Here is a 26,774-nt window from a genome sequence, read left to right on the forward strand (position 1 = left end):
CAAGGTACCTGGTAATTTCCAGGTACAAATGATGATTCCTCCTCAAGGAGGAGAGAGGAGTCAAATAAAAATAATAGATTTCAAGTAGACCTCAGTAAGCTCAGAGAATTACTGGGCAATATAAAGAACTTGGTCTATGAATTAATGGTAGCCAGCCATTCCTTAATTTAACACTGATAAGAGCACCAGTGCCTAACACCTAGCTGCAAGCTGAAGGAACAAGTAGAGTCAAGGCCAAGTCACGCAGACTGCATACAGACACATAGTATGAGTAAAAGGGACAAAATGAGAAAAGTCAAGGCACGGAATAAGACACAACCAGCAATGAGACACCTTTATGTAATGTAAGAGTCACAACAGGAAGACCAAGGGCAAGGCTGACCCACTGCGCAGCAGAGGGGGCATGATGTGATTCATCCATCCTGTCTTCATGAAAGGAATTAACAGCAATCAAGTGGCTAACACAATTAGCAACAGAAGCAAAGGAAGAAGATCTCTGTCTCAGGTGGTAAAGGACTGGAAAGTATTTTATTTGTTTTCACATCAGTCAAGCCTGAAGAATGCGACCTGAAAATACTTAGAGAACTGACAAAACCATCAGGTCAAAGTACGTATTATGAGAACGTGTATAGGTTGGATGTGAGATTAGAAGACTATGAAAGGGCCAATCTGATACCCTTCTTTAAAGAGGGAGTGGTAAAGGAGGAACTGGGGCAGTCAGAGCAGTCAGTGTAACAGGAACTGAAGTTAAACTATAGAAATAAATCAACAAACTATTTGAAAGGGTATAGGCTTGCCAAGAACAAATCATATTCAATATTTTCATTAGTGACCTGACTTACGGTACAGGGTACACTTACTGCATTTGCAGGTGACTCCAAGCTGGGAAAGAGACAGCAGACACACTGAAGGATAGGTCTGGAATTCAGAACACCATGAACAAAATGGAAATACAGTCTGAAGAAAATCAGTATTGATTCAGAAGGGGCAAAAGACAGCATTAATCCGCTGCATGAACACAGAATGCAAAACCCCTAATTAAGTAGCACTTCCCTGAAGGGTATATGGAGGTTAGAGAACAAAACATTGAAAGATGAAAAATGTAGCCTCAGACAAAGAGGAAGCAGCCTACAACTCTAGTAAGTGCTCTCAGAAACTCAGCAGCAATCCCTGTGTCGTGTTTTGGGTGCTGTATTTCAAATAAGATGAGACAACTAGAAAGCAGGTAGAGAACAGAAGACATGAATGATCAGAATGCTCCAAAACATGACCCACAAAGAAAGATTGCTAAACAGGCGTGGTTGATTCAGCAAGTAAACACCGAGGAGGCAATGTGCTCAGTCTTCAAATGCATAAAAACTTGTTGCAGGAAGGAAGGAAGGAAGGAAGGAATAAATTGTTTCCACATCTTAAGTGGGTAAGGCAAGAAGCAGTGTGCTTATATTACAGCAAGGACGATTTGGGCAGGTGGAGGGGAGGAATCTCAGAATCTTAAAAATCATGAAAAGGAGATAAAGGCATAGTTTTCCTGAAGAGGCTTTGGAGGCTCTTCTTTGGATGTGCGTAAGAAGTAGGTACCACCAAGAGCTGCCGCGATCATGCCATAAAGCTGAACTTCTCCTGGGACCAGAGGATGAGCACAAGCTGGTGGACGCAGCATTGTGAGGGCCTCTCCAGCCCTACAACTCTTTGAGAAAAGTGCAAACTGAGCTAACCTGCACTCATAAAATTTCTAAGGCAAGACAATACCCTACCAGCACGATTCACCCTGCTCTTGACCAACTTTCTAGGTAATTTCCCGACCCCCGCCAACCCCCCCACAACCGGCTCTGCCTGTGGAGACGGCTGAACGCCCCAAATGGCCCTGCCAACCCTCCCTCCCGACCCTGAGGGGAGTGAGGCAGCTGTGGCAGCTCCCTGCCGTGCTCCGAGGCTGCCCGGGGCCCTCAGGGCCCCAACGCGCTGGGCAGAGGCCGCCGGGTGGCTCGGAGCCTCTCTGGGGGTCGGCGACACCCCGCTCCCCCCTCCCGGCCATGTGCGAGCGCTTCAGCTGCCCGCAGAAACGCCTGTCTAATATCCACGGAAATATGCGCGGGAATAGCCGATATTCGATATACTACGTATTTTTTTAAGGTTTATCACCCGGAAGATAGCTTTACAACCTCTGTTTCCTCACGGGTGATGGTTGCGCCCGGCTGCTTCGTGGCTTTTCAAGCAGGCTGCGCCTTCTCCGCCTTTTCCTGCGCCCGAAAGCGCGGAAGGCCCCCGACGGCGTCCCAGGAGCCGGGCTGGCGCCTCAGCGGCCGGGAGGGAGGCCCCCAGGATGGCGATGCTGGCGGAGCGTGAGTGGCTTCTCGGGGCTCCCCGGGGGAGGAACCGCTTGCTGGGGGGTGATTCCACCTGCAGCGGGGGGTGATGGCGGGAATGGCGAGGAGAAGGAGCCGTTATCCCTGCGGGGAGGGTGCCGGTCTGGGCGCTACCGCTGTAGCGGGGAGCGGGGGTCGCCTCAGGGCTGCCCCGCGCCGCCCTCCGCCAGGCCTGGGCGCTGGGCGGCTGCCCTGAGGCCGGGGGGTTGGGGCCAGGGCGAAATTCCGCTGTGGGGGAAGGAGAGAGCAGGAGATAAAGGGTTTTAGGCGGCTGCTTCGGTAAAGGCACCAGCCTGCGTAGCTCTAAGTGCAGTAGATCTCCTGGGCTCACTGGGAGAACTCATGTCTAAGGCTGAGCCATTTCTCGTAAGCCTTTCGCACAAGGGTGTTGCTGAATGGAGCATTCGTGAAGGTTTTCTATGTTGTTACGAGCCACCTGGGTAATTTCTCCCCCCCTCCCCCCGACACTGGAATCAAAAAGGGCTTTGCTCTTACCTCTGAGATGCTGGAAGGCTTGGGCTCCCTATATCTAACAGCATCGATTAAAGCCTTGGGGTGAATATCCCAGTCGATAACTTTTCTTTGGGTGAAGTTCATCTATGCAGGATACAGAACTCTCTTGGGGTTGGCCTGAGGTGGGTTTTTTTTTTTTTTTTTTTTTCCACAGAAACAAAGTTTTTGTTACCTTGTCTTCCAAATTCAAGAAGCGTTTCTGTAAAGTAGCCTTCTCTAGTAAATGTAAATCTGTGTGCAAACCTCTCAATTACGCACGCACAATATTTCGTCTTGTTAATGGAGAGTGCCAATGCAACAAGAAACTTTTCTAGTAATAGTTACAGACTACTGCGTAGTTACAGAATACTGCATTCATGTAGGTTTTTATGTAACAGCTCTGGTATACTTGTGTGTGGTTGTTGTTAACGTTCTTAGCTGATATTGGTAAGATTAACTGTTGTCAAGATACCCTGAAAATCATAACAGAAGGTCTAATAAATTTGTTTCCTTAACTGTAGGAAAGATGGACATAAGCGTACTGGCTAAACAGAAAATCTGGTTTCCATTGGGAGATATAGATCTGAATTGTTGAAAATTGCTTTTATGCATGTACCTTTCTGATTATTTCAGATGTCAACTTTGTTGGTACCATTTTTGAGAATTTCTTCTTTTTTTAATTTGATACTGCAAGTTTCAGTATTGTAATGCTACGTTAATGCTTCTGGATATAGTGAAAAATAAACAAACAAACAAACCCTTTGGAAATCGGTTGTCTTAAAAACAAATCTAACTACTGAAAGCCACCTTTCCAGAATTGTACGTTTTTGTTCATCACCTGCAAATTCAGTAAGGCCGTGTAATACACTTGTATTCTTGTTTGCAATTCTGCATCAAGTTCACATGCTCCTACTAATCCCAACAGAGAGTTGGGGAGAGGGGTTAATTGGTTTTACTACAACTGTGAAAGCACATGCATATCAGGAACCTAAAATAACAGTTTATGTAGTTTGAGTTTAAAAACATATCAGTAGCAGAAATGGGCAAAAGGTTAGCTTTTATTTTTCACTTATTTTTAACTCAGAGTTTTTAATAAACTTTGATAATTAACTGTCTGTCTTAGTGGTGCTCCTTTTGGAGGGAAAAAACTATATGGATGGGTTTCCTAGCTTGGAATAAAAAACATTCCTGTCTGTGGACTGTATCTTTTTCTTTTCCGGATCACTGAAGGCAAATTCAGCCTATTTATTACTGTCCTTGTTATCACTAGATGTAGGCCCACAGCTCTGGTTTGGATGGGAACCCATAATCTTGCATGCTATAGAGACATGGGCAAAGTTAGAAGTTGGGTACTGGGTCAGAAGGATTTGTGAATGCAAACATAGAATTTGGTCATTTGGGGAAATGAACTGGGTGAGTCAGAGCTCTTGAATGCCTCCTAGCTTACTTTCAGAAAATTATAGTTTAATTCCATGTCTGGTGCACATATTTGTTTGGGCAAAACAGTTTAGTAATTGATCTCTTCCAAATAGTGGGGCTTCTGGGTTAAGGGAGTATCTAAAGAAATGACACTTTTCTCCACTGGATGGTGCTACTTGCCCAGAATTTCATTAATATCTCTAGCATTTTCTAAGAGCAGCCCAGAACGTTGGTGTTAACTTCAGAGCTGAACTTTTTAGCTGGAAGAGAGTAGATTTTTAAAAGACCTCTGTGAGCAAACATCTCTGACAAATTGTAGGCTAAATACCTTTTTTATCATTTGTTTGGAGAGGGTAGATGATTTTATGATTGCTATATGTGACATGAAAGTGTTCCTGATTCTTCTTAAGTACTTTTGATCAATATAAGCAACTTCCTGTAGTTTCCTGCAACTAGCTTATGCTATTTGAAAATAAGACTGTGTTAACATGACAGAAATGTGAGGATTAATCCCCTTACAGTAGTTACAAGGTTTGAAGTACATGGATTAAAAGTGCTGGGAAGAGGAAGGTCTCTTAAAATTTCAAGCTTAAGAAATCTTTGCATTAAGTCTCCTCGTGTTTTGTTATCAGGGTTCTCCTGGGAGTAAAATGTCTTGGGGCTTGTCTACAGAGAGATATTCTGGAAAATTAATCAAAATTAACTTTTAAAGTGGATCAGTTGAGCTTCATCAAACAATTCAGTCTGGAAATTAATTTAAATTCACACGTTCAGTTGGCATGGATTACTTCTACTGCGCAGACAAATCCTTAGATACACACTGTACTTTACAAATGTGTGAATTGCATTGACTTTAATTTCTTGGGATTTGCAACCTCGCCACTTGGGGAACTAGTTACAGAGAGCAAAATAGTAGGTGAGCATACTGAGTATGGTGTTATAGATAGATTAAAAAATAAAATTGAGCAAGTTGGTTTTAGTGGCTCAGTGAAGGAGGGCTGTTGCTAATTGAGGGATTTTAAACAAAGGGAATAATTAGAAAATATGATTGAAAGGAAGGCTGCTGCTCAGCTGGGGAGCCTAACCTTCTCTATGAAATTGGTTCTTTTTATTAATCTTAATGTCTGTTTCACGCTTAGCTACTAAAGGAAGCAATGGCCAAGATTTTCCCAGTTTTGGTAGGCCTTAACTTTTACTGCCCAGCTTGATTGATATCTTTTTAATTCATTCCCCCTATCAGCCCTCTGAAACCTGGGTCCCTAGAAATTGTCTGTATCTTGGGTGAAGGAAGATGATAAAGCATGTGAAATTGATTGCCCCAAATTCCTAGCTGACTGTCTCAAACACAGTAAATGAGTGAAGTGAGCCACCTAGCCAGGCGTTCTGTTCGCAGTGGAGCGGTTGGGAAGCCTAATCTGCTTGGGCCCGTGTAAAAATCGCAGTCCACAGTAGCACTTTACCACATTGTGTTACTAGCACAGGGTTTGTAGTGGATGTTTGTTTCTCTGAAGGCTGCCTGATGGAAATAGGTCAATCATTTGCCTATAGAGAAGTGGACCGAACGAGTGTTGTGTGGATTTCTGTCACAGCACTGAGTCACTTATACTGTAAAATCTTTTTAACAGACTGTTTGGTGTTTTACGAAATTCTTTGTCAGACTTCTGCTTTTTAAGGGACTGCCTTATGTAGCCTATTTTGAGCTTCGAAGCTTCAAAAAATGTTTAAAAAAACCAACCACCATCACACTTTCTGGTAGCATTAGTTTTTATTTAAGAAAGAACCAAGATGAGGCTAAAAATAAATTGAACTTCGCTGTGATATTCTCTCCCTCTGGCCCAGATTGTGAGTACTGCATTTTAGGGAAAGATGATTTCCTGATTATTATGAAAATGTCTCGGTGGACATGGGTTCCTACTGACTTTTTATGGCCTTGAGTTAATCGGTCATAATGATTCTCCATTTCCCATCTTGTTTAACGAAGTTTGTAATCTTCCTGTCTCCCATTCTTTTCATCTTGTTTTATTACAGTTCTCTTCCTGCATATGTTTAGGTGCACACTTAATGTGACTGGTTAACTGTAGTAACTTTTCTTCCTCGATTTCAGTGAAGTTATTCGTAGTGATAAAGGCAAACATATGTATTTGGGCATGGGGCATTGTAGTTATTCAGTAGTAGATTTAGAACAGAAGAACCCAGATCCTGAAGATCTCTGACACCTGCAGTAATTTCTATTGACTTTTGCAGGGTTTCTGAATAAGCCATTTTGTGGCAAATCCAAAATCTGAAATTCGGTAGATTTCTGCTCTGTCATTCCATATGAGTGATTAGGTTTTATTTGGGGTTTGGCTTTTTGTTATGAAGGCAGATACTAGATCTCCTGTATTCTCGATAAGAGGAAGGATGGACAGTAGACATTTGTCAGAGCTAGGAAAACCAGCTTTGACATCTCTTCTATAGATCACCTGTTGAAGCCAAATGTAAAATAAAGTTCAAACAGAACTTAGGCCTGCACTTTTAAATGACAATTCTTAAAGCCTTTGCTAAAGTGCAGCCCGTCCCCAGGGTTTGACCAATTCCATAGCTATCTTGCTGTGGCATTATTCACATTAATAGTAATATTTTTCACTGGACTTCTTTGCAATCTATAATTTGGTAAAAATAACCCCCCCAAAAACATGTTTGGTCTGGCATAAGTTCTGTTTTTTGGAATGAAGGACTTCTCTTGAATTGATTAGAAATAAATAATATGCACACTGTAAGCACAATATAAACGGAGCCTGACTTTTCCTTCTTGCTGTAGCCCGTAGAAGGCAGAAGTGGTCTGTGGATCCACGAAACAGTGCTTGGAGTAAAGATGAATCTAAATTTGGCCAGAAGATGCTGGAAAAGATGGGCTGGTCCAAAGGAAAGGTATGACTTAAAGGAGAATTGTCTAGCTGAAAGGTTGTCTCTAAACTTTTCTTGAACTAAAAACGCTGAGAAGAGGAGAGATCTGGGTGGAAGACTTGCTGGTGACTCTCGGTCCCAGCGTTTAAACAGCCGTCTTCTTTTTATGTAATTTATTCTTGAAGTCTGATGAGAATGCAGAGAAAACTTGAGCAATGTTAAATTTTTAGGTTTTTTACACAGGTACTCACTAACTTCTGGCTTTCTTCCTTTCCATTCCCCACTCCCCTCCCAAACAAGATAATGTCCCCCAGTAAAAACAGGAGCATGGATGTAAAATCAGATAAGTATTAGAGAAGACTTTATGTTGCCTTTATCCCCTCAGTTCTCTCCATGGCCTTTTATATTGTTTAAAAGAACTCCAGGATCTGCTTTAATCTTTCACCTATTTTTGAAAGGTTACTTCTGATGTGTTCCCTGAATGACTGAAATGTAGTGTGTGAGCTGTATTCCTTTCAGCTTCCAGCCTATCCCTGTGCGGTAAGGGGGTGAGGTGACTGGCTTTGGTGCTAAGAATAACTCTCTAGGTCAATGCAGACATCTCAGCTCTCCCTTAAAAGCACTTTAACTTCCACAAAGGTGTCTCAGCAAAGCGGGGAGTTGGGCTTGCGTGTCAGCGTGTTTTCAAGTCTTGCGTCACTAATGAAACGCACAAAGAAAATCCACAATATATCTTTAACTGTTCTCCTTCAACTCCTCTCCCTGCCCCTTTTAAAAGGAATAAAATTAGGACTGTTTTCAACTCTGAATAAATTAAAACTTACAGTGCCAAAAATAAGCCTGCTCTTGGATTGTAGCCTACTCTTGCCTCAGAAAACTGGCTTCTATTTAGTACATAAAAAATCTTCTGCCTGCCTTTAATTTCAAAAATAACCAGTGGTACCTGATTCAAAGGCTGCTGAAATCAAGGAACTGGCATTGGTTTCTCTAGGCTTTAGAACAAACTGTTGCAGTATGTGACTGAGAACTGTCTGGCTATGTAAAGGTGCATGCATGTTTGCTTTGTATGTAAGATGAAAATAGATGTATAACCCAGAGTAGAAAAAATGCTGTTAAATATTCTGTTTATATCTTAGGCAGCCAGCTCATCTCAGCGTAGATAATGCCTTTGCCGTTACGAACACTGTGTCAGGGTGTGGAAGGAAGGCCCTGTGTTGCTTTGTGTCTGTCATCTCCCCTCATCTTCCTCACAGTAATTTTCCTGGCTTAGGCTGCAGGGTCTTCCTTTACAACAGCTACAGCTGTGCTGGAAGGTTTTATATCCCCATTTCATTATAAACTCAGACAAAGGCTTTGTCTTCCCCCCGCCCCAAATCATATAGATAAAAAGGATAATACCAGACCCAAAGATTGCTTCCAAGATGCGAATGCTTAGGGTTTTTAGAACAGACAAAACCAACATTTGTTTGCCCCCATCTCTTTACTAAGTTACGGATGTGAATGCTATAGAGGATGTTTTTAAGGCTCTGTTAGCTGCATTCTGATCCTTTCTCTGCCCCCCACCCCAACATACCTTTATTATGCAGTATGAGCTATCCTGTGTCTTATAGCTGTTTGTCATCATGCATCTACCTTCCCAATAGTGACTGTATTTTTGGTGAGAGACACATTGATTTTGTGTGTTTTGTTTTAAAATAGTAAACACTTCGGGGTTGCCTGGGAGTGTCAGGTGGCTTCCTGATTAATCACCCACCTACATAATGTTGTTGCTATTTTAGTGTTTATGATATTTTGCTGGAGGCTTTAGCAGTAAATTAAAAATACTTAATATCTCGTGTGTGCTAATGCCTGCAAATGAATTAAGTTGCGGGCAAGCAAATAAATAGTAACTTGTGGTTTATTGCTGTATTTCATTACAAATTGTCTTACAGTACAAAAGCTCTAGTTGCTTAGACACTGCAGAAGAATCCTTACGCTTTTGCCCTTAAATCCTCCTTAGGGTCTTGGGGCTCAGGAACAAGGGAATACAGAACATATCAAGGTTCACGTGAAAAACAACATGCTGGGGTTAGGAGCAACCATCAATCACGAGGTGAGCACTAGACCTAGGTAAGAAAATGTGGCTCCCATTTCAGCTAAAGCACAACCTTTGTAATGGGACTTCAGTGAAATCTGCTGTCACTCCTGGTGGCGGTATACACCTGTGTGAACATCTCTGCAGAAACTCTTGACCTTCAGTTTAGTTACGCTCTGTTGGGTGTTTTGGGAGAAAGTGGCTATTTGGAAAGGTTACAGTGAGTACAGGAGCCTGTTCAGAGACTAGTTGCTTTCTAGCAAACCACTAAAATACTTGCTTCCTCTGTGTCTCTTCTGTAAAGACTACCTAGCTTAGCTTTATGCCTTCTGTCTTTCCTTCTGGAACAGTCACCTTCCTGAGTGGAGCTCAGGTACATAGCAAAAGCAGAATTTAGTCTTAAAGGTACTGGATTCTGAGTCAACATCTCGAGTAACATTGTTGCCGGAAAATCACCTTAGTATTTCCTGCCTGCTGTTGAAAACATCTTGCCCAGACTATGACACGCAGAGCCAACAGCAGCTCAGCATTGTTTGAAGACATGCAAACAACAACCCTTATCCCTTCTGCACTTTGGAGTGACTGTAACAAGCCACTGTTAGTGTTGCCACCTGTGGAGTTTCAGAGGGTCCCTCCTGCCAAGAAGGGTTGAGTACCTGCCATTAAGTTACTTCTCAGAGTGCAGAATCTTAATACACTTTTTAGTGAAATTTCTGTTAGGACTGAAAGCTCTTGCCTTGTATTCATGTGGGTGATATTTACAGGACAGCTGGATTGCTCATCAGGATGACTTCAACCAGCTTCTGGCTGAACTGAATGATTGCCATGGACAGGGTGAAACAGGTAGGTTCATGCTTTGCTCAGTCGGATGCTGGAAGCTTAACAGGGTTTCCATTCTTCCTGTCTTAAAAGGCTAGCTGGGACCTAATCCTTTGGGCTGCTCATAGTATGGGGCTGACAACTTCCCTTCCTCCCCCTCTCCCTGAAAATCAGTGGGAGCAGAAGGACGTGTCATCCATGATCATGCTAAAGTTTGTCTAATTGGATGCGTAAATCTTAGTGTGTTGTTTTTGCTCTGGGTCGGGCTCCTGTTAAAGGCTTTTTATTGAGATAGCAAACATCAACATTTTGAACTTGTGTGTTTTACCCAAGACCACAACATAGAGGAGGACCTTTTGCTGGGATGTGCTACAACAGCACTTGTTTCTTTGAAAAGCAGCCAGAGTGAGTATGAAAGCTCGCAACAAAAACATTCGCCATTGCAACGCGTTTGCCTTTGTTTAGCTAAGGAACTGTTGCATCTGGCTTGCATGCTCTGGTGGTTTCTTAACTGCCTACTTTTCCTGCCCTCAAAGAACTGCTTTTTAGCTTTTGACTCAGGGTTATGCATTTCTGTTTTGAATGTGGTATAATGTGATTTTTCTAGCCGTGATGTAGAGCACACAAGTGGGGAAACTATACAGCTTCCCCAAAAGAGCTATACATAAAGTCATCTAATTTTGAAAAGCTCTTGGTGTATGTTCAGTCTGACCTTTGTTTAAAAAATGAAGTAATGCTTCAACAGTGGGTGTAAGCTTACAGAAAGAACTGCACACATCAAAGCTGGTTTATCATCTCTCCTTTAGTTAGACTGGTACATCTCTCAAGTTCAGACTCTAACCGCATATCTGAACAAGTCTCTGTGGAGTGTCATTAAATCAAGAGGATCTGTTGGACAGCCTGTCCGCATGCTGCCAGTGGCAGAATTGTCACCCTAGTGAATTCAGCAAGTAGAGAGCAGAAGATTTTCTAGGAGAGGGAGGGTAGAAGGAGGAGGAGGAAAGTCAGTTACAAGAAGGATCAAATTAGTTGTTTAGGGAAAAGTTTAATTCCTTGACTCTTGTAGTTGGTGACAGTCCAGAAAATGAGGATTAAAATTCTGGATCTAAAGCTTAAACTTTTTTTTAATTGCTATGTTAGTCATCCTTGTGCACTGCAGCCCTAATTGTGATCTGAGGCCACACAGTGCTAGGTGCTGTAGTTAAAATCCTAAAGCGGTAAAATAGCATATTGTAGGGAAATGCCGAAAGTTCCTGTCTGTCTTTATGTATAAATCCTACCCAAGTCCCAACTTGAGCGATGGGAAGATCAGTTAGGTGTAACTGGTGGGAAACCTGCAAACTGATGAGCAGAGAGCTGAAATGACTTGCCCAAGGACACAGTGAGTCAGCACAGAGGCAGGTTCAGTGAGCAAGGCTGACTTGTTCCTAAACCTGTGCTGTATTCCCTGGGTCATCTGTACGGATGCAAAGTGGCCCCCTAAAGCCCTATTTCTCTCTGTCATATGGAGTTATTTTTCCATGGTCTTTTTAGCAACTGTGACAAGAGATTTCCATCACTGAGGATAAATTTGGGTGCAAGTTGAAAGGTCCCAGTAGGATTCAAGTTTGGTGATTTACAGACCACAAGCATTGCTCTGAAACTTGTTTGGCTGTTGTTTAAGCTGGCAAAACTCATCCAGATAACTCTGCTTGCAGCCGTGCTCCAAGATCAAATGCTTGCCCACGGTTAACCTGTTTTGCACCAGGACTCCCCAAGTCCTTCTCTGCCAAGCTGCTCTGCAGCAGGTCGGCCCCCAGGCTGTCCTGCTGCATGGGCTTCTTGCTGCTCAGAGGCAGGACCCTGCACTTGCCTTTGCTCAGCTGCAGGAGATTGCTCTCTGCCCATCTCGCCAGCCTCTCGAGAGCCCTCTGAATGGCAGCACGACCCTCCAGGCTGCGAGCCCCTTCTCCCGCTTCTGTAGCCTCAGCACACTTGCTGCTTTGAAAAGTGCAGGCCAAGGGCTTGTCTCCTTTCAGGCTTGCTGCGGCTCTGTGCAGCTGCCTTGGAGCCACAAAGAGCCTGCTTTTGTGTTGTCAGGAGACCCTCGTGCTGTATGGGATGCTCCCTGGCCACGGGCTTTCAGGCGGTGAGGCGAGCGTCTCCCCGGCAAGGCAGGGGTGAAGGCATCCCCATTTAGGAACAGGAGGTGTGCATCTGCCATTTCATGCAGCACCTGAGAGCAGGTCTGCAGCTCCTGCCTGACATCTTGCAATACACTCTGAGGAGAGCCAATGCAAGGGGTGAGGAGGAGGTGGGAAAACACGGCAGGATTACCTGTGCTCGCTTCCCAACCCCCCCATCATGCTGGCCTACCCCGTTGTTTCCTCTCAAGCTAGGGGCTGCCAAGAGCTCGCCCTCCTAGTTACTGCAAGCTTTGCCAGAGACCAACCCTGCTCTGCAGTTGTTTCATAGGAGTGCTTAGGGAGATGTAACTTTTTGTATATCACTGAGTATCTACTCTAGAGAGAGAAGTGTTTTGTAGGGATGTGGCCATCTCTGCTCTGCCTTGCCTGTTTGGTGGGACTGAGGCCAGAGCAGCCTGAGCTGGTACGTGACATGGTGCAGAGGAGCAGGAGGCTTTGGGGGGAGCCTGGCACCAGCCTCCCTCGGCTGAGTGGGATTGCTGGGGCCTGAGCTGAAGCTGTGCAGGAGGGCTGTGGAAAAAAGCGGCGCTGGAAGTGAAAGAAATACCCCTTCGACAAGTCTCCAGCGTTCCCCTCCAGGCCCTCCTCCCTGGTGCCCTAGGGAGCGGGAGTGACGGCTCTTCTCTTTTGCACACCCAGAGACTTCTCCAGTGCCATGTCTCCTGGTGTCTGTCCCTCTCCGAGTGGGTGTGCACGTGTGCATCGTGTCGCGGCATGTCGTGTCCTCCTTGGAGTAGAGGCCTCTGCAAAGCTCTTGACTGCCCCTGCGGTCCCTTGCTGCCCTCCTAAGCCGTGGTGCCCAGGGGAGCAGGCTGGTGAATGCCAGCCAAAGCTGGTGGGCTGCACGTGTTGTGTGAAGTCTGGGCTTTGTGCAACAGAAGTGGAGGCAGAGAAAAGGCAGGTGGAGGGTGCAGGGAAAGCTGAGTGTAGAAACCTGCTGCTCAGGGCCTGGAGGAAGAGGACAGGGTTGTTCCCTGTGACCAGTGGGCTGGAACTGCAAAGCCCCGGGCTGTGCAGGAGGCCTGAGGGGAAAGGACCCTGCAGTGAAGGAACCTTCCTGCAAGTCTTCAGCCTTTATCACCAAGCTGTCCTCCCGGGGAATCGCTCCTGCAGTTCTCTTGCTTTGGGCCTTACAAGTTCACAAAATACTGCTGCATCCTGTCAGCGTTGTGGGTGCCCCCCTGAAGCTGCAGGGTTTGCGTTTGGGCGGTAGCCTCTGTCAGGGCAGCTGGTGGGAGGAGTGTGGGTTGGCGGAAGGGTGAGTTTTGAGCGGCCACAGGATCAGTTCTGTAACTGGCTGCTTGGCTGAAGAGCCAGTCTGATTTACAGTGTGTGAAACCTCTTCCTATTCTTCCAGGGAAGATGAAGCAGAGCTCCCGAGAGTCCAAGTGTGCTTGGGATTTGTGAACCATTTGCTTCCCCTTTGTTCAGAGAGGTGATAAAAAAACAGTGCTTCCCCCAGCACCCACACAGGCTCGTGGCTGGCTGTGTGCATGTGAGCTGGCTGTGCCTCTGGGGATGGGGTCACTTGGCCCAGCAGATCGCCTTTCCCCATGCATTTTCCTTGCTGCTCTTTTCAGACTATCGATTGAAGGTGTTGCCTCCTCCTGTCAATGTGGAGCCTTCTGCAGTTCCTCAGAAGCTTTCATTTTTTGTCCTAGTGACACAGGCAATAGGGACTGACTGCTCTCACAGTTCAGAGAGAAGTGCAACCAGAGCACCTAAGCAAGGGGGGCTTCCTTTCCCTGGAGTCAGGACTTGTCCTGGTGCAGAGGCACATGGCAGCTGCAGGTGCTGCTGCCTGGCTACTGCTGGCAGAGTAGCAGCATGTTATCATTTGCGGGGTTTTGCAACTGGATATGGTGCATTATGGGCATTGAAACACTTGTTGGATCAGAGAACTAAGCAAGTTCCCCTCAGAATGACCCTGGTCACCTTCATGGCTGCGTTTCCAAGGGACCTGCATGGCTGAGGTTCTGTGCTGCTTGCCATGGGAGACGGGGGCATTCAGGCATGCAGAGGGAATGTGGACCAAGAAAGCAGCATTTTGCGCCTGCTTTGCGCAGCCCTCAGTGCCCCTGGGCCTGCAGAGCAGTGGGGAAGCAGGCCCGCTGCCTGGAGCCCGTCTCAGCAGGGAGGTGTGTCAGATGCCCTCCTCTCTGACCAGGTTCTGTCAGGTATTCCACGCGTGGGAGGGGAACTCTTTGCATTTGAAATGAACAGGTCAAGATCAAGGTGACAACAAAGAACAAGGCGGTGTTTATTAACAGTAGGAGCAGAGCAGGTAGCATCATTCGCAATGCACGGAGAGCTTTTGGTGACCAGCCTTTCAAGATCTCATCCCAAGGCTGTTCAGGCAGGCGGGTTTCCACTTTTGCTCACTGAATCAGTTTGCTAGATCATCCCTCATTTTTCCTTCTCTCTCTTCTCAGTGTTTTCCAGTTCTGCACAGACATTTAGTGGCCTTGGCGGGGATTTTTGGGAAAGCTGTCTAGTTGATGGAAGGTCACTCCAAGTGTTACCGAGGTATTAAATGGTGCCAAAGAAGACATCTTGTGTTCAGTCCCAGGAGAAGCTAAGCAGTACTTCTGCTTGGTGATTTGATCAAAAGCAGATGTCCCATTCCAACAGCTAACGTTGCCAACTTCACAGCTGACATCATCTTTGCAGGGAATACAACTGAAGGTGCATACCCAGATGCCTCCCAAAGCATTGTCATATGCTCGTCATGTCTCGGTACCACAGGCAAGTTGCCGGGCGCAGGGACCAGCTGAGTGTTTCCTCCTGCCTAATTCCAGAGCTCTGGGCGTGGTAGGACAGGTCAATCCCTGCCTGCATAGCCAGTAGCTGCAGTGCTGGCTAACCTCCTCAGTGCCATGAGTACGGCAATGCAAATGATCTCCTGCCAAGGCAGGTGCCCACACATTCCCATGAAAGACACTAGGAATGACAGCATCTTGGCCTCAAGCCATTCCTTTTGTATGAATGTCCCTGATGCGTCCAGTCCCTAGCAACAGGAAGAAGAGCTCTTTGGTAGCTGCATTCTAAGGGCCTGTAATACTTTTCAGCACGCATAGCTTTTTTTCCCTTCTTGCGTTAATGGCTCGGTTGTTAGCTGCCCTTCTTAGGCAGCTAAGAGCACTTTCTCCAAGGGAGTGTGGTTCTCCTGGCACCCTTGCCAAACTTTAGAGCCTATGGCAACGGTGTAATCCTTTCCGCCTTGCACATTTTGTTGCCATAATCCCGCCTTGCACATTTTGTTGCCGTAATCCCATGGGCATGTAGGCTGGGGGGTGCCCCCTCGATGGTCAAGCAAGCATTTCCTTTTTGAAAGCACTTAATGCTGCCTGGTGTTGAGGTTCCCAATTCCGTAGGGAGCTTTTCCTCAGCAAATCATGCAGAGGTGCTACTTGAATACGGAATCCAGGAAAGTGTCACCTCCAAAACCCCCCAAGTTCCTCAGACAGGTCTCAAGGGTTTTGATCTGAAAGTGTGGGAATGTTTTCTATCACCTCTCATATAGATTCTGGCAGTGTTTTCCGTCCCCCTATCCATCGGGTGCCCAAGAAGGTGACCCCTGGGCTGGGTCCTTGACAGGATTCACACACGGCTCCCAGTCGATGCGCTGCAGGGGTCCCAGGGAAACTGCCAGGGGAGTTTCTTCCAGCAGGAACCGTGCGGGTTGTGGTTTCCACCTCCAAATCCTTCTGTGCAGAACCTCGGGCCCTGAGCACATGCCTTGGAGACACCTCTGCCGTGTCCTGTGCACAGCTGGGGCATGGGCAGGGGGGCAGAGTGTCCTGCTTGGACGTGGTGGATCTCGCGGCTGATACTGTGAGGCCATAGAGGGAACTCTCGTGGTCAGGCAGGTCTAGGGAGGCTCTTCATAAGGGGGGGTTCTTCCAGAATTCCTCTGCTCCACCCTCCTCTCGAAACACTTCCTCCGCTGCCTTGAAATGGGGCCTTGCTGATATGCCACAGGCAAGGGCTTTTCTTGTCTCCCTGGACAATTGTGCAGGAGAACTGACTGTCTGTCCTTGGGGAGCTGTCTCTCTGGCAGCTCCTGTTTTCCCAGGCCCCCAGCTCTGGAGGATTTTTGGGCACCTTTTCCTGCGGTTTGCCAAAGAGCATGACACGCAGCGCTTTCCGATGGCTCTGCCAGGTGTCCTGCCGTCCTCGGTGCACTTGATGGAAAAAGCCTGGGGCCTCTTTCGAAAGGTCTTTTGTGGAGTAGAGGGTGAAAGTAGTGTGGAAGTGGGGAAGACGGAGGCATCAGATGAGGCAAGGAGCTGTGCAGGGAGCAGCTGGAGGCTGTTTGGGGCAGGGAGAGCTGTTTGATAGCTGGGAAGGCAATCCTGCACGGTGTTGTTCCAGTGCCTCCTTCTGCAACCTTAGCTGTTACTGCTGCCCTGGCAGTTTGCCCTCCCTCTCGCTGGCCTCCTGCTCCCTTGCCCAGCCTTCCAGGCGGTCGTGGCAGGACAGGTCTGGTTCTGAGAAGCACCTGTCCATGCTGCTGATGCCACTGGTGAAATTGCTCAGGGAAGGGGCAGAGACGCAGGTAGGATAGGGCCTGCGGAGACTGCTGCTCCTGCCCTTGGGCTGCTCCAGCTCCAACACGGGGGTGCTGCCTTCAGCTTGCGGCTCCGCGCTGTTGCAGGCAGAACCGTCATGCTGAGGAGCCCCTGGGTGTCCTGTGGGGAGAAAGAGCCTGCTAGGTCTTTGTTAGGGGCCACCTGAAGATACAAGGGGGCTTTCGCTGTGGAACCACGCACCCTAGGAAAACAAGGACCCCCGAGGACAATGTCCTGTGAGAGTGCACTTCTAGGCCAGCGTTAGCAACTAGGAGAGGAGCAGAAGCGCACAGAGGTTTCCCATCTGGGAGGAATGCTGTTCTGGGAGTGCTGTCCTTTGGAAAGTGTTCCAGGGGGCAACCACTGCACTACCATGTTCAAGTGTCTGCAGCTCTCTGCATTGCCACAGCCTTCTGTCTTCTGCTATGCAAGGCAAGACTGCAAACCAGCAGCCCTAGCCTGGCACAACCATCAGTGCCTCCTCCTACCTGTGGAGCTGTTGGTGTGCTCCGGTGACTCCTGGGCCGAGGGACTGAAGGGCAAGGTGATGTCCTCCCCAAATATTGCTCGGCAGTTGTCTATTAGGAACGCCACCAGGGCTGTCACCTGCACACAGAAAACCCGTGATGTCAGAGATTTGCCTGTCCTGTTGCACATAGTCCTGATGTGGGGCGCCCCAATGTTCAGAGGTGCTGCTTCGTTGAGCTTTGGCAAGGGCACGGGGCTGTGCGGGGCTGGCCCCGAGCTGCGCCAAAGGTGGGAGCCAGGGGCTGAACTCCACAGACCTTGTCGTTCCTCTCCTTCAGCTCTGCCAGCGTGAGCACGTTGTCCGTGCAGGGGCTCAGCATATTTGGCCCCACGCAGATCGCAAGGTTGCTGGTGTCCATCTTGCTGGTCTCCACGTTTTCGCTGATGTGACGCAGCACAGCGAGCAAGCGCTGGAGCAGCAGGAGGTTTGCTGTGGGCAGGCTGTCGGCCACCCTAGGGAACACAAACCAAAGGGAAGGTTAAAGATGCAGGGCACAGGCACTGCTCCACCGTCACGGGAGCAAGCTGGAGTGCCCTCCAAAATGGTGGGACCGGTTCAAACTCTTACTCCTTCAGCTTGTCAATTTTGTCCTGCTGGCTTGGCTTCTCCAGCGCTTGCATCCACTCCTCGTAGAGGCTGTCCGCGAGGAGTTTGGAGGGGATATCCCGAAGAAAGTCCTGCAAGGCCAAGGTCCTTTAGAGGATGCTCTCAACAGTGCCAGTGAGCAGAGAGGGAGCATCGCGGTGCCTTGGGCTCACAAGCAGGCAGGTTGCTTTGAGCTGCCTGCTCCCAAAGGTGCTCCTGAGCACTGAGAGCGCGGGGGGCTGTGCGAGTGCGTGCCAAACGCACTGGTGTTAGTGCAGGAGCAGGACCCAGCTCCTAGCTGAGCCTTTGGTGCAGCCCTGAGTCTCCATGGTCCTCCCTGAGGAGAGGAGGATGCTGAGGAGGAGGTGGAGGAAGGGAGTTTCCCATGGTCATGCAGGGAATCAGGGGCAGAACTAGGGCAGCTGACAATCTGAGGGGGAAGAAAAGTGCCACAGTGTCCTGAGCCTGAAGCCCGGAGTCTGGCTTCAGTAGGCTTTTAGCTTGGAGTGCCACCGAGGGGAGTGGAGGCACTGCCAGGGGCCCATGCACATGAGGCACGTGCTCGGAGAGCTGTGTGCTCTGCTGGTGCAAGGAATTCACCTTCAGCACCACTGCCAGGAGGTGCACGGGTCTGCTGTCCAGGTCAGCGCTCTTGCCCTGGTTTAGGACCTCCTTCAGCTCCTTGCGGGCCTTCTCGCTCGCCGCCTTCCTGAAGATGCCCTCGGTGGCAGGCCCTTTCTCATACAGTATAGCCAGGAGCTCCTGCAGGAAGGAATGGACAGGTTTGGACTTGGGGGCACACTCTGCTTTGCTTGCCTTAGTAGCTCCTTCTCGCTCCACGTCGATCACACTGGCAATAACCTGGTATTTCCTAGGCACCCGTGCCAGTGGTGTGGGCTGGAGCAAAGCCGCAGAGCTGGCCCCCGTTCCCCCCTGGGCTGGGACCTGGCCTGCAGGCCTTGCGTGTCAGCAGCGCGTGTGGAGGGGGAAGCCCCAAAGCGCCTCTCTCTTGAGAGCCCCAGCACAAGTGCTGGGCAGGCTGTGTCGCGCGAGAGGCCCGAAGCAGCGTGCCTCTGTGGGCAGGCTTGCTTACCTGGACTGGCTGGGGCAGGCCCCCGTCTTGCCCACAGAGAGCTGCCAGAGGCTGGCCAAAGAGAGCCGCCCTGGGGCCAGAGGCGAGCTGCCCTGGGACAGGGCAGGCCCTGCTGGCAGAGGTTCCTCGCCGAGCAAGTGGCCAGGAGATCACCTGCCTTCTTGCCTTCGCTCCCTCTGCTGCAAGCAAAAGCAAAGCCCAACTCAGGGTAGAAAACCTGGCGCAGAGGCTGCCTTTTGCGTGTGTGCGGTGCCCTGTGCTGCAGGGTCTCCCGCAGCTTGTCCGGAGGCGCCGAGGTTTTGCACGGGGGGAGGGAACAAGCAGCCTGTCCGAAGGCAGCTGCTGCCGTTCTTTCTCCGACTCACCAGCCGAGTGGCCAAGTGCCTCTTCGCCGTCGGAAGGGTCCAAGCGGGGGCCTTTCTTGGCGTCAGCCTGTGAGAAAGGGCTGATGGTTACAGAGCCGCCCCTCCTCAGTGGGGGCCTCGAGGGAGCTGCTCCAGCGATGTTGCTGCAGCAATGCAGGCATGTGGGAGAGGCTGCCAGGAAAAGCGGGGGTGGTCCAAGGGCTGCGGAGGAGAGGCTGGAGGTGCAGGCCTGACGCTGTGCCTCTGTGCCACGGGGGCTGTGGCAAAGGCTGCTGCTGCAGCCAGCGCCCCCGAAGCGGCCCTGCAGCCCCCCAGCCCCCTGCACAGTTGCAGGCTGCTCCCTTGATCCCGAGCAGCCCCCGTGCGGCACAAGGGGTCTGCACGTGACTGCAGGGACAGTCTGCCGTGCCGTGCTCTCCCTGGCACCAGGCATTTGCTGCCTTTGTATGTCCCAGGGAGCTGCCGCGCGGTGCGGAGATCGCCCGTGTGCGCAGGCAGCCCGGGCAGGGCACAGGGAGCCCCTGCTCACCTCTACCGAAATCAGCGTCTCCACGGTCGCCGCCGTCAGTGACATCTCCTAGGCAAGAGAGCAAAGAGGCGCCATGAGAAACTTGTGCGAGGGTGGGTTTGGGGAAGGCGAGCCACTGTTGGGGCAGAGCGGCGAGTGTGAGGACACTTACGGGACCGTAGAAGCCAATGACCTTGGTGAGGAGCCGCAGGGAGGGCAGTCGGGTGAGCCTGGCTCCTGGGGCTCCTGGGCTCTGCCTGTGCACAGGGAAGGGCACGGGAAGAGCTCTGTCACCCCCAGCCCTCGCTGCTCTCTCTGCTGCCAGCCAGCCCCACGCTGCCTGGCAGCCCGACCCCCGAGAGCCTCCCGCAGCGCTGGCTGCCAGCACCGCTCTGCAGCTCCCGGCGTCGGTGCTGACTGCAACCGCGAGGCTGAGCAAGTCACGCGGCTCTGCGCAGGAGCTGCCCTGGGCAGTGGCGGCACCTTTCCCCACCGACATTTGGGTCTTTCTGCGTGCAGCTCCACCGGGAGCACTCGCCCACTCTCAGCCTTGCGGCGGCAGGTTGCATTCCCTGGCAGAGCTTACCGGAGCATCGTGTCCAGCCAGAGCTGCTTCACCTCCTGCGACCTGCAGCACAAAGGAGACCCAGCCTCAGCCCCGCTGCCCCTCCTCCTGCTTGGGGCACATGCGGCCCCAAACAGCTCTCGCCCCCGTGGGCAGAGTCCCCGGGCCAGGGCCGAGCCACGTGGGGCAGGACAGGGGCTCGCGCAGGGCCCTGGGACCTGTCGCCCCCACTCACCCAAAGGTCACCACGCAGAGGTTGGTGGGCCAGACGAGGATGAGGGTGCGGCTGCACTTGAGGCCAAAGACCTCCTCCTCCTCCTCCTCAGGCCTGGCTGCGGCTGCCTCCTCGCTGCACAGCACCCAGAGCTCGCTGAGCCGCACGCGGTGCTTCAGCCAGAAGATGGAGCCGCACCTGCAGGGAGGCAGAGCAGGGCCTGGGGTGTGGGTGTGCAGCGTGGGGGCCACCCCAGCTGTCCCCCAGGAAGAGCCGTTTCCCAGGGCAGAGCCATGGGGAGGGTGGCCCCGAGCCCCAGGCAGCAGCAAGGAGCCTCCTTTGCAGCCGCCACGCAGAGGCCGTTGGAGAAGTGGCTGCAGGGCAGTGATGCCAGCAGCACCCTTGGTGAGGGCCTGCAGGGGAGGAGGACAAGAGCAGGAGCCTGTGCCCTTCTCCTGCCCCCTGCTCTCCTTCCAGAGCAGTGCTGGGCATGCAGCGTTCCCGCGGGAGACCCTGGCCGAGGCGGTGCTGGGGAGGAAGGAGGGCTGTGGTGGCTCTTCTTACTTGAAGCTGGCGATGGCGACCGCGTGGGGGAAGAGCAGGAGGTGCCTCTGGCGCGTGCGCTGGTGCCGCGTCACCTGCGCAGGGAGGGTGAGCAGGAGCTGGGGGCTCCCGCTGGAGACGAAGGTGCCGAGGGGCGGCGGGGGCCGGGAGGCTGCCCTGCGCCAGAGCCCGCGGCGGGCGCCAGGAGCCACGGGGCCAGGGGTCCCGGGCTGTGCCTGGGTGGCAGCAGCGCCGCGGGCGCCGCAGTTGTTGGCCTGCCCCATGGCGCCGAGGCCGGGCAGACGGCTGCGGCAGCGCCAGGCACCGACCAGGCCTGCGTGAGGCTGGACACGTGTCCCTGTGCCGGGCAGTGACCCCAGGCTGGGAGCCACCTCTGTCCGCACTGCCCCACGCCAGCGCAGTGCCGCACGGGGAGGGACACGCGCTGGTGGCCGTGGCCGGGTCACTGTGATGCCACTGTGGCACATTGTGATGCGCCGGCCGGGACGGGTGGAGCCCTGGGGGCTGCAGGAGTGACAGGCCATCTCCCGGCCTCTGTCTCCTCCGACGCTGGGGCATTTCCATGTCTGCAGTCTGGGACATGGGAGGAACTGTGTTCAGAGTATGTGCAGTAAAATGAGTTCTGTAAAGTACAAAAAGAAAACCTCAACTAAAAACACACACCGGGTTTCTGTGTAGGCGCTGGGATGCTGTGCCTGCTGCCTTTCTTGAAAGCCGTTCCTGAGAGGGCATTTCCCCCACAGGTTTCCAAATCACAGAATCAGCAACTGGTTGAGGTTGGAAGGGACCTTTGGAGATCATCTAGTTCAACCCTCCTTCTCACTAACCTCCTTTCAGGTTTGGAAAGGATGCCATTAAGTCCCCTCCAGAGCCAACTCTCCTCCAGGCTTAGATAAAGCGCTACAGCCCCCCGACCATCGTGATTACTGTCTGTTGGACTTGCTCCAGCTTATCGACCTCTCAGGTTAACCATGGGCAAGCATGTTATATAGTTGGCCATCATCCAGTTTCAATTGGCATTAAAAGTCAGCTGAAAAACTGAAAACTGAAAAATTTTCCATACCCCATATTATCCCCAGGCAAACGGTACTGTAGAACGTACAAACGGACTCTTAAAACGAACCCTGAGACCGCACAATCCCGGATGGGCGCGACGAATATCTGATGCAGTAACTAAAGTCAATGGACGATGGGGAGTAAATGGCTGCCCCAGACTCACTGCTTTTTGCCCTAATCCTCCATCCCTCTTACCCGGGACTAGGGAGAATAAGAAACCGAGGAATCCCTTGTATTACCCGGGACAACCGGTTCTAGTGCACTTACCCACTGTGGGACAAATACCTCTAGTACTAAAAGCTTCAAAAAATCTGTATGCATGGGTAGCTACTGATGCCCGTGGGAAAGATCTTAGAATCCATACCAGGTGGATCCTCCCTTCCTTTTAGGTCAATTAATCTGAAAGGAAGAGGGCACTGAGGAAGAAGACTTGTCTTATGTCGAGCTTGAGTGTCCTCAACGATACTACCTGTGGTAGTTAGAATAGTTATTTTTATCATTTTTTGTAATTGTGTGCTGCGATCATAATTAGCTTTATGGTTGAAAACACAACAGCCAAGAATGGCATTCTTAACCTGTGTTGGAAAAATACTTCTTGTCTTAATACGCTTATATGTGCTATGGCAAACCTACCACCAGCATACACTTCTGGGGCTTGGTATTGTACCGGCCGAATAGGTGATGAGGCAACCACATTCTTCAGCCCTCTGGGCAACAGAGATGCAGCTTACTTTCAATTCCCACCAGGGATAAACGGGCCATTTGCTCAGGGCATTGGAGCTAAGAAAGGGCATTATTGGATCTGTGGACACACAGCACACAAATTTTTACCCGCGGGGTGGTTGAGAATTTGTTATATAGGGATTATCAGACCTTTGTTTTTCCTTTTACCAGAAACAAGCGGACCTCGGTTAGGCATAAAGGTACATGATAACCTTGGAGACAGAAGTGTTGCCTGTAAGACGGGATCCATTAAAGTAAATTTGGGTGGGACACAAAAAGTGGGGAAATAATGAGTGGCCTCCTGAACGAATAATTCAACATTACGGGCCTGCAACCTGGAATAATCAGACTACAAGCAGCTCTAGAAATTATTACCAACAAAACCGCTGACGCAATAGATCTTTTAACTCGGCAATCCCAACAGATGAGCACGGCAATCCTTCAGCACCACATGGTTTTTAGATTACCTGTTAGCTGAAGAGGGAGAAGTGTGTGGGAAATTAAATATTCCTAACGGTTGTTTGGAAATAGATGATGTAAGCGAAGTAGTTCTCCAGTTAACCAAAGATATCAGAAAAATAGCCCACGTCCCTGTCCAAACCTGGAACGGCTGGAGTGGCGATTTGTAGTCCTGGTTATTGGGGGCACCGTGGGTGAAACAGTTAATATTGTATTTGTTAGGTGCAGTTGCCGCCTTAATGTTCTTGTATCATTCCTTGCTTTGTTCAATTAATCTGACATGTTCTGTCAAATATGCAATTTGTTCCTACCACCTTGCCCGACGGCATAAAGAAAATCCGTGCCATCCATTGGCCATGGCCAACCACAGAACCCATCATTTCCCAGTTTCTCCTGAAGGAGGAAATTGCATATTGACATCCACAGCGCATTTGCCAGCTGTTTTATGCCTATTGTAACGATACTACCTCCTTAACTCAGTTTTGATGTCTGTTTTGTAAAGTTAAATGTTGTTGAAGTTGTTAAGGAATAAGCTTGCATTGAGCAAGACCTCTGTTTTTTACCCAAACCTATGTTATTCCCGCGACTTCCCCCCTGTCCCTAATTCTCTCTCCCTTCCTTCCTTCCTTGCTTGCTTGCTTTCCCTCTCTCTCTCTCTCTCTCTCTCTCTCCTGCTGCCAAGCTGCAATGTCAAGACACAGGGTGGTGTAGAGAACCAGTTCTCTACATGCAGTTTTGTCTCGACATTGCTGCTGCTGCTGCAAAGCCGCTGCTGCCAAGGCGCATCGGGCAATGCCGCGCCGGGGCCCCCGGGAGCCGTCCGCGAGGTAAACAACCTCGTGCACCTGCACGAGGTAAAAAGGGCGCAAAAAGGGCAGAAGGTCATCTCTAGGGCACGGACTGCACGTACTCATTTGCCATCTGCACATGAGCAGGAGACCCCCAGATGCCCCAGCCCGTTTCTGGAAGGTTCCGAGAGGGCGGACTGCGCATGACAGTTAATCTGCATGGGAAGCGAGGAAGCACCGCCCAGAGGTGGGGCAAGAACCTATAAAAACTGCAGACTGTGTGAATGGGGGGGTCGGGGTGCTTGCTTGGGACGACTGAAGAACTCGAGCGGAGTCAGCGGAACCAGATGGGAGCTTCCCGCCTCTGCCCCCCACCTCCGCTGCCGCCGAGACTCCCAAGAGAAGAGGACCAATGGGACGCTGCTGGATCCACGGGTGGTGATATCTGTCTTTCTCTCTCTCTCTCTCTCTCTCTCTCTGTCTTCCCCTTTTCCTCTCTTTTTCCTAAACGTGTGACATGAGACGTGTCTAGTTAGTTGATTCCATTTTGCCTTAATAAATCTTAAAAGTGGTTGGCTGGTGTCGTTTTCACCTTAATTCAGTCCAAGGCCATCACGAACTTGGTCGCTGGTCCTAAGGGGAGGGAGGTCGTCCTAAATGACTCCCTTCGGGCCGCAACATGGGAGTCCAGGGAGCCCTCTCAGATGGAGGCATCAACACGAGAGATGCACTTGCTTGGGGAGATGTTGCAGCATTCATTTCACCCAAGGGCAGAGGAGCCCAAGGCAGACACCTGAATCTACTCGGTGCTGCCAGCCCCCACTCTTTCTGGAAGGATAAGCACTCCTGGAGGAGAATCACCCTCCTGCCAGATCCACCCATGCTGTGAGGGGGGAAGTCTTGCATCAGAGGGACTGGGGTTTTGGCCAGCTTCCCTAAATTGGAGGATGGGACTTATGGATCTCTCTTGGAGACCGCCAAACACTTCCATAAAGAGATCAATGAGAGGGCAATGAATCAAGCCCCTCCACTGGACACAGTCTGCACTGGGGAACAGGAATCTCAGCCCTCCTGTTCTCTGCAGATTCTTGCAAAGCAGATCTGCGAAAGTCAGCCTGACAGTGCCAGCCCTGCTGGAACACTGCTGGGTTCTTTAGCAGAAATCATCACTAGCTGGATCTTGTTTGCAAAGTGTTTTACACGCAAAGCCTCATTCCCTCGTCCCCCCCTCTTCTGTTCACATCTCTATTTCTCCCTGATACATTTTTTCTTTTTTCCCCCACAGGAGAGGCATTGTGAAGAAATGCATGTCTCTTCCCTCCTGATATACTCATTTCTTCAGTGAGAATGTGTTTTGTGCTGGACTTCATGGGAGGGCACCAGGATTTAAGAACAGGGATGGTGGACGTGTTGAGGGAAGGGGTGATGTGGTGGCCTAGTGGGTTGAGGAGATGGGGGACGGTTGTGAAGGCCCAGCGTGGGGGCCAGTGCCATGCTCAGCATGTCTGGGGGTGGTTCCTGGCCTCGCTCCGAGGGCCTGGGCAGCACCGTGCGCAAAGGGGCACCCAGTGTCACCCAGGGAGAGGGCTCTGTTCAAGCCCTGGCAAAATGGGAGGATGCTGTTGTGGGAGGGGGAAGGGGTCTGTGCAGCACCCAGCCAAACTCGAGGGGCTCAGCTGGGGCCCTGGGGAGCTCCCCACTCCTGGCCCTGCTGTGATCTCCCCGGGCACGGTCTGGAGCAGGGTCTGCTGGGAGTGACCTGTGCAGCGGAGCTGAAGGATGCTCTGACCCACGTGTGAAAGAGGCCCACGCTTGCTGCCCCACACGCGCACCCTCAGGCACCCCAGGCACAGGGACAGGGACCCCAGCCCTGCCTGGAGCTGTTACCCTTTGCAGCCCCCCTTGTCCTTGGGCCCTGGCTCCTGTCTCTGGACGGGGAGGAAAGCTGTGCCCCTGGCAGGCACAGGCGATTCCCTCGGCGTGGGGCAGGGCAGCAGAAACGCGGCACCTCCCTTTCATCACCCTTGGGGCAGAACAACCAGCTCTAAGGAACGTCCATCACACAGCAGTCACCAAAGCCCAGACTAAATGGGACTAGTAGGGTGCAAGCAGGTAGAGGAGGTCAGAGGTACTTGGACGTTGGGCCGTATTCCGAGAAAATAACCCCGCAGGGGCCCTTTGACAGGCCTGGCTGCCAAATGGCCCTGGGGCCGCAGGGGACCATCAGTCAGGGCTCTGGTTGCAGCCCCAGCGCTGCCCAGCATCTCCCCCCTAGCCCCAGTTGTCCAGGGACAGGCGAGGGAGAGAGGGAAGGGGAGAGGGAGAGAGGGAGGGAAGGAGGGAAGGAGAGAGGAGAGAGAGAGAGGAGGGAGGGAGGAGAGAGAAAGGGGAAGAGAAGGGGGAAGGAGGGAGAGATGGAGGGAAGGAGAGAGGGAATGAAAAGAGAGGGAGGAAAGAGGGAGGGAGAGAGGGAGAGAAGAAGAGAAGGCAGGAGAGGGGGAGGGAGGAAAGG

General features: G+C 50.8%; 2 protein-coding genes across 7 annotated transcripts; one reads left to right on the plus strand and one right to left on the minus strand.

The window, feature by feature from the left end:
- Positions 1–2,251: 2,251 nt before the first annotated feature.
- On the plus strand, positions 2,252–24,835 carry LOC135325866 (PIN2/TERF1-interacting telomerase inhibitor 1-like). Of its 6 annotated transcripts, XM_064503832.1 has the most exons (6): positions 2,252–2,342; positions 7,078–7,187; positions 9,163–9,255; positions 10,002–10,080; positions 10,390–10,461; positions 24,410–24,835. In XM_064503832.1, the coding sequence occupies exons 1-6, from the start codon at positions 2,324–2,326 to the stop codon at positions 24,526–24,528; spliced, it is 492 nt and encodes a 163-aa protein (XP_064359902.1). In that variant the 5' UTR covers positions 2,252–2,323; the 3' UTR covers positions 24,529–24,835. The 6 variants fall into 6 exon arrangements, with proteins under 6 accessions (XP_064359902.1, XP_064359904.1, XP_064359907.1 ...); XM_064503834.1 differs by lacking the exon at positions 10,390–10,461; XM_064503837.1 differs by lacking the exons at positions 10,390–10,461; positions 24,410–24,835 and adding an exon at positions 22,682–23,496.
- LOC135325864 (T-cell activation Rho GTPase-activating protein-like) lies at positions 14,473–21,450 on the minus strand. Its single transcript, XM_064503830.1, has 10 exons — positions 20,694–21,450; positions 20,066–20,521; positions 19,915–19,962; positions 19,386–19,452; positions 19,021–19,199; positions 18,528–18,689; positions 17,910–18,019; positions 17,599–17,794; positions 17,302–17,419; positions 14,473–16,933 (listed from the first exon to the last, which is right to left on the minus strand). The coding sequence occupies exons 2-10, from the start codon at positions 20,390–20,392 to the stop codon at positions 16,641–16,643; spliced, it is 1,500 nt and encodes a 499-aa protein (XP_064359900.1). The 5' UTR covers positions 20,393–20,521; positions 20,694–21,450; the 3' UTR covers positions 14,473–16,640.
- Positions 24,836–26,774: the final 1,939 nt, after the last annotated feature.

This window comes from Dromaius novaehollandiae, unplaced genomic scaffold (assembly GCF_036370855.1).
Source record: "Dromaius novaehollandiae isolate bDroNov1 unplaced genomic scaffold, bDroNov1.hap1 HAP1_SCAFFOLD_30, whole genome shotgun sequence".
Classification (NCBI taxonomy): Eukaryota; Metazoa; Chordata; class Aves; order Casuariiformes; family Dromaiidae; genus Dromaius; species Dromaius novaehollandiae.

Bases quoted from the DNA above. Each gene is read 5' to 3' on its own strand.
- LOC135325866 (XM_064503832.1), top strand. The intron at 9,256-10,001 runs GTGAGCACTAGA...TGATATTTACAG, and splicing joins GAGCAACCATCAATCACGAG to GACAGCTGGATTGCTCATCA. The intron at 10,081-10,389 runs GTAGGTTCATGC...GTTTTACCCAAG, and splicing joins CCATGGACAGGGTGAAACAG to ACCACAACATAGAGGAGGAC.
- LOC135325864 (XM_064503830.1), bottom strand. From the start codon at position 20,392: ATGTCGGTGGGGAAAGGTGCCGCCACTGCCCAGGGCAGCTCCTGCGCA. The intron at 19,963-20,065 runs GTAAGTGTCCTC...TCTCTTGCCTAG, and splicing joins TCATTGGCTTCTACGGTCCC to GAGATGTCACTGACGGCGGC. The intron at 17,795-17,909 runs GTAAGAGTTTGA...TGTGTTCCCTAG, and splicing joins AAAATTGACAAGCTGAAGGA to GGTGGCCGACAGCCTGCCCA.